The sequence below is a fragment of the Pararge aegeria genome, chromosome 11, assembly GCF_905163445.1.
Source record: "Pararge aegeria chromosome 11, ilParAegt1.1, whole genome shotgun sequence".
NCBI lineage: Eukaryota > Metazoa > Arthropoda > Insecta > Lepidoptera > Nymphalidae > Pararge > Pararge aegeria.
The window spans coordinates 17,650,429-17,662,965 of record NC_053190.1 but is presented as its reverse complement, the minus strand read 5'-3'; the positions used below and the strand labels follow the sequence as shown (position 1 = coordinate 17,662,965).

The window sequence follows — 12,537 nt, the reverse complement described above, 5'->3', positions numbered from 1 at the left end:
TGGTCGGGTGAGGGGGCAACAGAAAGAAAACAAAACATGAATCGCGTGGTCGGTGATAATGTACATGTGATGGTGGTTCGAACTATCGGTGCTACCGCTAAGCGTCGGTCGCCGGACCGGGCCTCCGGGGCCGGTAAACAAAACTAGAAGACTAGCCTACCGAGTGAGCGCATGTCGGGCGTGGGGGGGCTTACCTGCTGGTGCTCGGCGGCGCGCTCGGGCTCGCGCGGGCTGTAGTTGGGCTGCGCGGCGTGGCGCAGCTGCTGCTCGGCCTGCAGCAGCTGCGCGCGCAGCCGCGCCACGTCTGCGCAGTACGCGTCCACGTGCGCCAGCGCAGCGGCCAGTTGCGCGGCCTGCGCGCCCGTGGCCGCCGCCAGCGCGTCCAGGGCGCCGGCCAGCTCGCGCGCCGCCGCCTGCACGCCGCCCGGCGCGCTGCCCTGCGCCGCCACGCCGTCCGGCCCGAAGTGTACCTGCCCAGACAACGTGTGAGACACTATTCGCTGTCACCTACATACATTTATACAAGATAACAAGATGTCTGAAATAAAGGACGAAACAGCTGGATAAACATTTGCAAAAGGTACGACCAATGTGTTGGCATTGATTTCACGACTCTTGAACCCTATTGGAAACACCGCTGACTACATGTTGTAAATGTTCTTCACTCACGTTGAGTTTCTCGACCGCGTACGAAATCTTGGTTTTTTGTGTTGAAATGTCGTTGATCAATTTCTCCCTTAGCGCTAATCTGTCCCTCAAAGGTTTTTTAGCGTTCTGTGGCGCCTCCAACGTTCTCGTTGTCGCCTCGAGCCAGTGTCCGACATCCTTAAGTTTCTTCTCACATCTCTCCCACTCTTCTGCCAATTCTTGTAGTAAGCCATTCTAAAAAATAAAGATTAAATATTATTTGTGATATTTGGGAATAAGGATTTTAACTGTCTAATGAATAAAGTTGAAAATCGGACCGTTTTCGCCAAACGTTTCTCGACATCAACGGTTGCATTCTCGGCGGCCTCGAGCCTGGATGGTAGGTCTCCCGGGCTCGTGACCCGCTCAATAGCTTCCAGTTCCTTTGCCATATCGGCTAAATTTTTAGCTTGCTGCTTACAACTCTTAAAGGCATTCTGAAACAAGACAAAATAATATAGCAACTGTCAATCAACACAACAAAAACCAAACATAGTCGTGAGCAGCTACCCCGTATTCAGTCTGTTTCTGTTGCGCCTCCTGCAAGTCGGCCAACGGAAGTGGCCGCGCGAGGAATGCGCGCTGGGTCTCCACCCATAGCAGGACTTTCTCCAACAGCGAGGAGAAGCGCGCCACGGCATCGCATGCGTCCTCCACGGCGCCCTGGCGGGCCTCCAGCTCACTGCATACGGCCGAGAACTGCTCCGTCAGCGCGGCCACCGTGGACTGCACCAGTTGCCGCTCGGCGGGGTCGCGGCTGCCCTCCACGATGGCGCGCGCGTTGCGGGTAAGGCGTTCCACACGGTCGGCCACGCCAGGCACCTCGGCGCGCGTGGCCACTAGGCGCTCGCGGTAGGGTTGCGGTGGCAGCGTACGCTCGCGCGCCGTGAGCTCGGCCGCGCGCAACCACGCCTGCACGGCGTCCACGTCGGCCGCATAGTCGCCGCGAGCCGTGCGCGCGCGCTTCCACTCCCGCTCCTTTTCCTCCATGGCCGCGGCCAGCGCTTCCGCCGAAAGCTCTAGCGCAGACAGCTCCTGCGCCACGTCCGCGGGCGCCGAGCCGCCGTAGCGCCGCCGGCTCTCGTCGGCGAAGTTCTTCGTCTGCTTGGCGAGGTCCGCAACCTGTTCGGCCAGGCGGTGCACGCCTTCCGCGTCGTCCTCCCCGAACACGTAGAAGGTCCCGACCTTGGCGATGTACACCTCGATCTGCTGCCGGAGCTGTTCGATCTTCTCCGACACGCGATCGAACTCGGAAACTATGTCGTCTATCTCCGCGAGTCTCGTCGCGATAGTCTGTCGCAATCTGAAAAGAAAACAGTCTTTAGCGCACGTTTGAAAGGAGTCGCGTCGATGGAGCTTCTGGCTGGCGGGAGGAGCTGCCAAAACGCGACGAAAATAATCGACGCGCCGTGACGCCGCAAGGTCGTGCTAATGGCGCAGCGGATCACCTCGTCGTTCGTGGCGGTGCCGCTCCGCTCGCTTCGCGCGCCCGTCGCTCAATGGCCGCGCGCGAGCCGCCGTCCGCGTCGCGGCTAATTTCGTTTCACGCTTGTACTCGTATTTGCAATGACATCAGCGAAGTTTCGGTGCATTCGTGTTTACGTTTAGCGCCGGCACGGGTGCGCGACTGGGGTGACGTGCCTCGCGACCTTGCGGCAACTTAACAAGCGAGGCGGCTCGGAGCCTCTCGGGCCTATTGCGCAACGTGCGGCATGCGCGGCCGGGGCGCCCGCACCGGCCGGCGGCGCCGCGAGTGGGCGAAGTAAACATTAATAGAGCGCCTGCCAAGCGTCGCCGAGCGCCCAAATTCCAAAAACCACACAATTCCGCGGCACTAGTATGCGAGCGCTGTGACTCACCGGGAACAGGCGCGTACAGGCACATCGGTGCCGATCTATGGCAGCGCCACGCGGGCAAAGTTACACGTACCCGACTGAATGTCGTGGGTCGCGACCCGGCTGGTATCGCAGAAGGGTAGCCGGCGCTGTGCCGCGAGCATGTCTTCCACCTTGACGCCTCACGCGAGGACCCGCTCCGCGCCCCGGAATAGCGAATGTTCTAAGTTTAATCTCCAGTTCACACTGCGAGGCCCTGACCCACTGACTGCGCAGTGCGCATGCGTTGAAACGGTCGTCTACTGTCTACGTAACGATTAAAGAGTCGTACCCGGCCGCGTCTGGAGCGCCGATCGATTAAAACTAAACCCTATTGTACGCAAGGCAAGTTCTAAAATCACCCTTTTGCCATCTTGCTTAGTGCGTTTTGCCTGCGGTTGTCTGATAGATTCTATTATTGGCTATCCTATAGCGTATTTACGTGAAAGTCTTGAGGTTTTTTTGCTACAGTACGTAGCTAAGTATACTAGGTATTAGTGAGAATAATTATAGCAAAGAAAATTGACGTTTTTTGGTAGGTATTAAATTGACCGAGGGTTCAACCAAGGTAATTGATCACAAAGATGACGTCATATTTGTTTGCGAACAAAATTGGAAATTTCCAGTCGATTAGGGTGGGTATAGTTGCAATATAATGTATGCACCCCTAATAAATATGCACCACTTATCAGAAATCAGCATTAGTCATGGTTCAACGGACTGTCAGCATATTCTGCGAATTTTACTTTTACCTACATGTATATCCTTAAATATGACCGTAACAATGTAAGTAGTGTCGTAATTGAAAGGTTTGATTTCTAAATATGATCTGTATGCAAATAAAGTCTCAAAACGTAAAGCACCCGTATAAAACTCGAAACATATTAGGGCACAGATCTCCTTCCACAATGAGAAGAGTTCAGGCCGTAGTCCACCACGCTGGCCCAGGGCGGGTTGGTGGACTGCACACGCCTTCGAGTACATTATGTCGAACTTTAGGCATGCAGATTGCCTCAAGAAGTTTCTTTCGTTGAAGCAAGTGATATTTGAATTACTTAAAACGCACATAACTTAGAAAAGTTAAAGTGCTGGGATTCGAACTCGGCCCCCGAAAGTGAAGCCGAAGTCCTTACCGCTGCGCTTTAACTTCTTCCCCTATTTATTACTTATTACACTTCTAAGATAGGGTTGCGATTGTAGATTACCATGTATGGTGGAAAAAATTATGAAAATTGCCTTAAAATGCGTATTTAATCTTGCCCCAAAGTAAGCTTGTGTTATGGGTACTAAGATAGCTAATGAATATTTTTATGAACTTTTTAGATAAATCCTTATAATATACTAGAATTAAAGATCTAAGCCATCCTATCTCTTAAGTTGGACCAGACTGCCCACGTTGTGCCAATTTAATTTAAAATCGGTTTAGTAGTTTAGGAGTCCATCGCGGACAAACATCGTGACAGGAGATTTATATATATTAAGATAAGATAAGATATATCATAAACACCCAGACACTGAAAAACATTCATTTTCATCACACAAACATTTTTCCAGTTGTGGGAATCAAACCCACTGCCTTGGACTCGGAAAGAAGGGTCGCTGCCCGTTTGGTTTTGCGCCATCGTGAATGCAAGGGATATTCAATTGCATAAAGGCACATTACATCGAAAAGCTAAGAGGTCGAGATCGGTCGCACCGAAAGTTAAGCCGAATGCCTACTGGGCTATCACAGTTTATCAAGTTATATCCACGTGTCGGAAAACACAGATGCTATTTTTTCCCCGGAATGCATTATAGAAACTAGGGGGATCTAAGATCCTATAAAAAATACACTACAAAACTATAGGCATAGCTAAGAATGAATAGAAAGTATGAACAACTATACAAAAATGTGCCACTAAAATAAATCCGCTCGCGAACGCTGATTATGGCTTCACTTAAGTCATAGTATGTGGTAGACCTAAGAAGAGTCGCTATTGCAAACCTATTCGTATACCTATCTAAAGTAAGTCATGCATTATAGGCTCGGATAAAGATATATTTTATTGTGAAAGTGCAGTAGGTATGGATATGCCTTGACAATAGGCTTGTTCAAACCTGCCCTTTAGAAATCGAAGAGAGAGGGGAAAGTACATAGGTATAACCGAGCTAATGGGATCACAGCGGCGAACAACCAATGTGCGTTAAATCAATAACTGCTACACTTTTATTGCACCCTAGTACTTCTTACTTTTATATTGTTTCTTTTTATAAACCCTGGATCATTTTTGGAATGGTAACTACCCGAAATTGGTGGGAGGCTCCGGCCGCGGCTAGTTACCGCCCTAGAGACAAACACGTGCCGCCAAGCGATCAAGCGTTCCGGTACGATGTCCCATAGAAACTAACTGCAACTGGGTTTAATGCAACTGCCCAATTAACCCATGATAAACGGTATCTACGCCGCATCGTGGCGGAACGCTAAATCGCTTGGCGGCACGTCTTTGCCGGTATGGTGATACTTACAAGACCAGATGAGAAATGATTGAATTTCTCATTGATTGAATCAGAAATTAAAAATTGCCTAATAGATCATGTCAGTTTTCAGTAGCAGTAGCTTTTAGTGAAAGAGTTAATCCAAGGCAGTACTGCCACCATAGCTATTTCTGCCGCTAAGCAGCATAGTTCCAATGTGGTGTTCCGGTCTAAAGCGTGTGGTTGCTGGTGTGATTATAGGCACATGAGAGTTTGGGGGACGTGTTACAAGGAGAAAAACTACCAACAATGCCTTTCCGATAGGGGGTCCGATTCTAGCATCCTGGAACCCATGGTCAATCTCCGTCTGTTCCGTCCGTTCGTAAAACTGTATCCCGCCTATTGCCACTTGAGCATCGCCACTAATTTAGCTATGTCAATAAATCGCCTCATTTCTAATTTGATCACGTAGAGATACTCCGAGCGTGATGAAGCTTCCTCATGCCCTATATATTTAGCGACCTCGTTTCAGTACCGTATGTCATTAGTTTTTATTATAAGCCAAGAATTTAGTCATATTCCGAATTTTCAGGTATTTCTACGAAACACAGCTTAGCAATCACGCAGTTCCGAGGTGGTTTTATTTATTGCAGGCGTTCGACAGCGCCGCCGCGGCCATGGTAATAAACATTTTTGATTAATATCAATAATAATAGAGCTGAAATGTTGCGCTGATATCAGGAACAACCAGTACTATATTTTCGCGTTAGAGGACCCATTTAGATTAAGGAAGTATATATAGGTATACTCTAACGCGATACGATCATAAATTAACGAGAGTTGGCGGGCCACCTGATGTTAGATTCTATATTCCTAATCCTAAGACCTATATTCCTACAGGATTTAAAGTATTGCTGGCATCCATGGGATTTATTGATCTAGTCGTTAGAACTGGCAATATCTATGGAAGTAGTCTAAAGACATAATATATTATATGTAACCTAGTACAAATATGATTACCAGCGTTACCTGCGAATTCATATCTTTATTTTTATCTTTTTGTTTTAAACGAGCCATATTTATAAGAAGAGCACTGTCGCCTATAACACAGGTTTATACCTAGCTAAGGGACAGTTGATTTCTATATATCCGTGTTAATTATAACATTAATATAAGTCATACCTATTGTGTAGATGTAATGTAAATTGTACCTATGTTTGATTGAACAATAAACAAAATATTATAAAAGAAATATATATTATATATAAAAAAACGAAAACCGAAGCGTCCAACCTCTCTATCGAGTTCGGCTTATTTTTGGTTAAACTGGCAGAGCGTTAACTTTTACTTCACTATGTGTGGTCATGCCATTTATATTCTATTCCTATATCTATTCTCAGTTTAAGTTAGTCAGACACAACCTACGATGCCTCTGGCCTCGCTAGGCCCCACCACCCTGTTGCTACGCACAACTATGGCCGCTTACTGTATGATAGTTAAACAGTTGGACCGTTCTAAGACGCTATGAGCTAATATAAAGTTGAAGACGGTGGCTGACATCATCGACCGGCCGGAATTATCGCGGCCCGATGACCTAATGATTTAAATATTGTCATTGCCTTCGTGACGTCACCTTGTCGACTTATTATTTGCTTTTTCAATGTACCATTCTAGCGAGGGCCTACCACAGAAACATTTTTATAAAAACAATTAAAGTTTAATAAAAGTTTCAAGCCAATCAAACAATTACTTTTTGAGTCTTGAGGACACAAACATACAAACGCTGAATTTTTATATTTATATACATAAATTTTTACTACTGTCCAAGTTTTTAACGATCCATTTTGGTAGTTAAATATTAGAAAGTGAACGTTCACCTGGGTGCCGGACAATAAGTCAGGTTAAAAATATGACAGGTGAAAGGGATACAAAACATATGGCGAATTATATAGTGAGACCCTTCGACAGTCATTTTATTCATTATAACAAGTCATGTGTTGCTAAATATCATTCACACATAAGTAGTTACACAAAGAGTGGAGTGGCTTATTGGAGAAAGCGCTCAGGCCGCGATTGCCAGAGAGTCAAAGGTTCAAATCCTGTCGGTTCCGATAACTTTTATATGCATTTTTAATTTATAAAAATCAAAGAAAAAAGTTGGCGAACGGAACATCCTTCGGATGTGAAATTATTAAATATGGAGTAAAATATTATTTAAAAGAATCCTTCATCTTCATCATATCAACCCATTAGCGGCCCACTAAAGGGCACAGGTTTTCTCCCACAGTGAGTAGGGTTATTGTTAGATGTGGCACTAAATTTAGTTGTAGATTTAAAAAAATTAAAGTATTCAGTATCGCTAAGCCTTAAATTAGGGGTTTGCTGCTGTGCAAAAATTAAACACATATTATAACCTCTATAGTACAAAAATAATTATTTAAACCGGTTATAATTTGTCGGAGTTATGGTGTTAAATCGTCAAACACTCATCCCCTCTCCCAAAGGAACCGAGCTTAATGTCGGGATAAAATGTATCCTATATTACTAAAATAACACTTCGAAAAATATGTGTACAATGTTTCATGAGGATCGCTTGAATAATTTTTGCGTAAAAGCGTAAGAAACCAACTTACATTGACATTTATAATATTAGTAGGGATAGGGATATTAAAGGACTACGTAATCGAAAAAACTGGGGTGTGAATTATTGCTTTAACCAGGTTGCTCTTCTAATAATTTTAAAATGAAAAAAGTTAAATGTTGAAAAAGATCAACTACTGAGTTTCTCGCCGGCTTCTTCTCGGTAGAATCTGCCTTCCAAACCGGTGGTAGAGTCACTACAAACGGATATACTTGACGTCACAAAAGTGCTTGTATTAGGCCTACTTGAAAAAAATATTTTTTGATTTTTTTAAATGACTATATGATAGATGGTGATAACAAAAAAAAAACCCCCGGCTAAGTTTGTTCTGGGCTTCTTCTTAAGACGCGTTTTGAACTCTCGTAGTTTTATGTTTGCAAATATGGCTATCGCCATCATCTCACTACCACACACACTTTCATGTAATGTACGCATAATAAGAGCCATCCATGGGCCTACTTGAATAAAAATATTTTTGACTTTGACTTTGACTATAAAAGTAAGTGTTTTTGTTTGTCTTTCATTCAAGCCCTAGCTAAGCAACCAATCCTCTTGATTTTTGGCATAGATTAGCTGAGTATAGAAAGTAACAAAGTCTTCTTCTTATACAAGGGAAACAAACGGTTCCCACCGGATTTGACAGCTGGTTGGCGCAGTGGGCAGCGATCCTGCTTTCTGAGTCCAAGGCCGTGGGTTTTGGGATTCCCACAACTGGAAAATGTTTGTGTGATGAACATGAATGTTTTTCAGTGTCTGGGTGTTCATCTGCATTAATGTGTAGTATATTAATATAAACAATTATTTGCTATCTTAGTGCCCATAACACAAGCTACGCTTACATTTGGGCTAGATTGCGATGTGTGTTTTGTCTTGGTATATTTATTTATTATTAATATTTATTTATGAACTCGTAATAAACGCGAACAACAGCTAGTAAATCTATAACTTGCTAATCTAAGATTGGAGAATCAGAATGTGTAAAACATAACATTGCGGTAGTGGGTGTAACATTAAACAGCGTTTGTGGCCAGGGTGTATTTGCATCCACCGGTATTACTCATTGCGTCTACTTACTATTTATAACTTGGGAAATCTTGTAACTTAATATGAAAACCACTTGAAGTCTTCGTATAATTTAAATGTACTTTTGCGTACACTCTCTCCTTGTCAAGTTCACTTCGCATGCTATCTGTTTAAAAGTTTCCCAGACAATCCGTGACGGCATTTCCTGAATTAAGCGCTGAAGTACCTAGGCATAAATTAAAGCAGCATCACATTTCGATAAGGCATTTAGTTTTTAATATAGTCTACAATTAGTTTTAAAGAAATTAGTTCCTTTTAGTTTGCTCATCTGTGGAAGATGAATAAATTATATATTGGAGTGAAACTTCTAATGCGACCTCCAACAACGTTACGTTCCAACTCGGTAAAGTAAACTTGATATTTAATTACTTGCTGCCTTGTTAAAGGTGCGTGCGGGAATCGAACTCGGTCGCCCCAAAAGGAAACCACTGGGCTATCGCCGCTTATGGTATAGTACCAATACTATAACTTTTCACTATATTATAGGTTTACCATTTAACACTTCTCAAACACAATTTATCTTGCGTATCTTTTTTGACGACCTGGATGGCGCAGTGGTGAGCGCTATGGTTTTAAGTTGAATGCCCCTGGTTCGATGCTCGGCAAGGAATTAATAAATTCTAAACTCTCTTTGGTCTGGTGGGACGCATTAGCAGTGGCTAGCTACCACCCTACCGACAAAGGCCGCTAAGCGACTTAGAGTTCCGCTTACGCGTAGAAACCAGGAGGTTTGTTTGAGTTCATTATCAACTTAGGCTGCATCACCACTTACCCGCAGGTGAGATTGCAGTCAAGGGCTAACTTGTAGTGAAATAAAAAAACATGCACAGTTCAGCAATAAGCTGAATATATAATAAGTATAATATTAAGTACAAGCGTACCCAGCCCGCTTCGTAGGGCTCGTATTTTGCTTTATTTCATTTAAACAATAAACTTACATCATCAAATTTTTGATTTAAGTCTCATAAAATATTAAATCATTTATTACTTTCCGTATTCATTCTCTTCTCGAGCGGGTGAAGATCATTATCTACACCCATGTACACCCAACAATAGAATATCATCATAGTAAATAAAAGCTGTATTTGACAGTTTGACAGTTCAAAAATAGGACTGCTCCGATCGTCACCAAACTTTACAGGATTACTGGCCAGGTCAATCCGGAGATTCCCTGAAAGTTTCAGTTTCAAGTTTCAAATTGGTCCAGCCGTTTCGGAGCGTATACGGAATATACCCACTCACTTTCCCTTTTATATATATAGATTGAAGAAGAAGATATTAATAATAAGTATATTATTTCTTTACGGTGAAATAAACATAAAACGATGCTATGAATCGACCCAGTGTTTAAATCGGGCTATCCTTGACCCACTCTCTGGATCATTGTAGTGAAGCGGCTTTTAAAAGCATCTTAAAAGAAATTTAAAGGAAAACGAAGCGTTGGACGAAGTTTAAACTTGGCTTAAAAACTTACGCCAATGGCTTCGGAAAAAGCACTTGTTTCCTATTCAGATCCGCGGCATCAAAAATACATGTTGCCTTACTGATCGCCCACTTTCGAAAGAGAGTTGCACTTTTTTTTAATTCCTCTACAAATTAGCCATTGGCTGCAATCACACCTGGTGGTAAGTGATAATGCAGTCTAAGATGTTATCGGGCTAACCAATTAGGGAGTATAATAGTCATACCCCTAATCGGTTTCCAAGCAACATCGCACCGGAACACTAAATCGCTTAGCGGCACGTCTTTGTCGGTAGGGTGGTAACTAGTCACGGCCAAAGCCTCCCAGACCAGACCAGACCAGAGAAAATTCAGAAATTGCTCCTGTTGATGATATTTTAATTACTTAAAACGCACATAACTTAGAATAGTTAGTGGAGCGTGTTAGAAATCCTGGCACAGAGGTTGACTCCACCAAGTTCCAAACTACGAACTTATGCTGACAATTTCTAGTTTCGCTATATACTCATTATCATCATCACAGGCCTCCTTTTAAAGGTAGCAATAAGGCCGCCTTTGCATGCCTACAATTTTTGTTCTTTATTTTATGTCTTTTGTTATTTATATATTTAGTTGTTTGTGTGCAATAAAGCATTTCTTCTTTTTCTCTTTTATAGGAGAGATGATTTAAGAGCAAATCCCCACCACGCTGTTCCAATGTGAATTGTTGGGTTTTAAGATTATTATCGATAACAACCGGGAGCGGCAGCATAGCATGCTCTCCTAAATACTCAATACCTAACAATTTTTTTTTTTTTACTCTCCGGTACGATATCGCGTAAAAACCGATTAGGGGCATGGGTTTTATATAACTGCTATACTCCCTAACAGGTTAGTCAGCTAACGTCAGATGCTGGAGTAAAAAAAAAATGACCAAATTCAGACATCGTACCCTATGACCTCGTGATTCTGCAACGCTTACCACTAGCCCAAAGCGGTACTGTCTAGTAGCGTGCGTTTCCTTAATTAAAGTCTCATGGGCAGCTTTAATATATTATATCAACCTACGGACAGACAGATGGGCCGCCCTTGACCGCTCCATGTATGAGCCATACATGATACATTGCCAATTTAGCAAAATGGTTAAGTTAATCAAGCAATAAATAACCTTATTTAAAGGGGCATAGAGTTCAACCCAATTGTATGTTGATAGGGTTGGCAACGTTTTAATTTTATGAAAATAAAATTATAAGCTAGAGAAAGATTGGAAAAAAAGGAAAATATTAATTTTAAAGACTGAAAAGAGAAAGTTTTTATTTATCTCTATCGACTATTTTGAATTTTTAGAAACAAGCGTAAGAGAATCAAAGGTAATATCGAAGTTCGTTAAGACTATAAAGATCCACACGGACATACAGTAGTCAGAGATAGTACAAAAATAAGGTCGTCAATAAAAAACATATTTACGCTAAAGCCGCGCCGATGCGACGCAATGTCATTAATCTGTAAGTTTTTAATTTCATTAATTATCATAATCTTTATACCAAAATAATATACATGTATATATTAATTTGGTGTTATAAGTAATATATACTTTCGATTTCAAAAGCGACTTAGAAGTATTGCTTCGTACCCCAGGCTAAAGAAATTTATAATAGTCATTTAACAATCATTTATACAGGCTAAACTTTATTTAATGTAATGTTATTGTAAGTAAAGAAAAGCTGACAACCCTAAATGTTGAGCAAATTTTATTCGGTGAGCAACCTGGACCAGCTTGTTTTACATAAATAGATCTTATGTTCTGGAAATATGGTTCAATTTCGATAGAATTTTATAAGAATAGTATTGAATGGGTCATAAACTGGTCAAGCAGTCCTGCACATATAGAATTTTAATAAGCGTTTCTTGCCATTTTAAGTTTTCGAAGGAAGGAATTTCAAAGGAGAAAGAATTTCGGAGCATTCGTAATTTTTGTAAGGCAAAGGAATTACAAAATGTTTTTTTATATCACTACAAGGTAGCCCTTGATGGTACAGTTTGACATTTTCATTAAATCCATATCTAATCATAATGCTTTAAATTGCTTGGCGCAACTTCTTTGTCCGTAGATTGGTAACTAGCCACGGCCGTAACCTCCGACCAGACCAGACCAGACCGCGACAGGTCCCTCAGCCGATAGACCGACAAATCAAACCTACAGTAGGTAGACAATACATGACTGTACCTAACTATCTGCAAACAAGAAGACATGGTGAAGCGAGTGACCACCACGCAATCAATGGTCCAACGCAATAACCTCGACTATTCTGAGTAAAGTACTAAGGCGAAAAATGGAAGAAAATCCAGGTTTCTAGA

The 12,537-nt window shown here is 42.6% G+C and overlaps 1 protein-coding gene across 7 annotated transcripts in view; it reads right to left on the bottom strand.

Annotated features, from left to right (window-relative positions):
* Positions 1-12,537, bottom strand: part of LOC120627573 (nesprin-1) — a 233,921-nt gene that overhangs the window by 71,525 nt on the left and 149,859 nt on the right. For all 7 annotated transcript variants that reach the window (XM_039895576.1, XM_039895578.1, XM_039895577.1 and 4 more), the window contains 4 exons: positions 1,198-1,990; positions 966-1,124; positions 670-882; positions 195-470 (listed from right to left, as the gene is read on the bottom strand). In XM_039895576.1, coding sequence (XP_039751510.1) covers positions 195-470; positions 670-882; positions 966-1,124; positions 1,198-1,990 — 1,441 coding nt within the window. The remainder of the gene's footprint in view (positions 1-194; positions 471-669; positions 883-965; positions 1,125-1,197; positions 1,991-12,537) is intronic.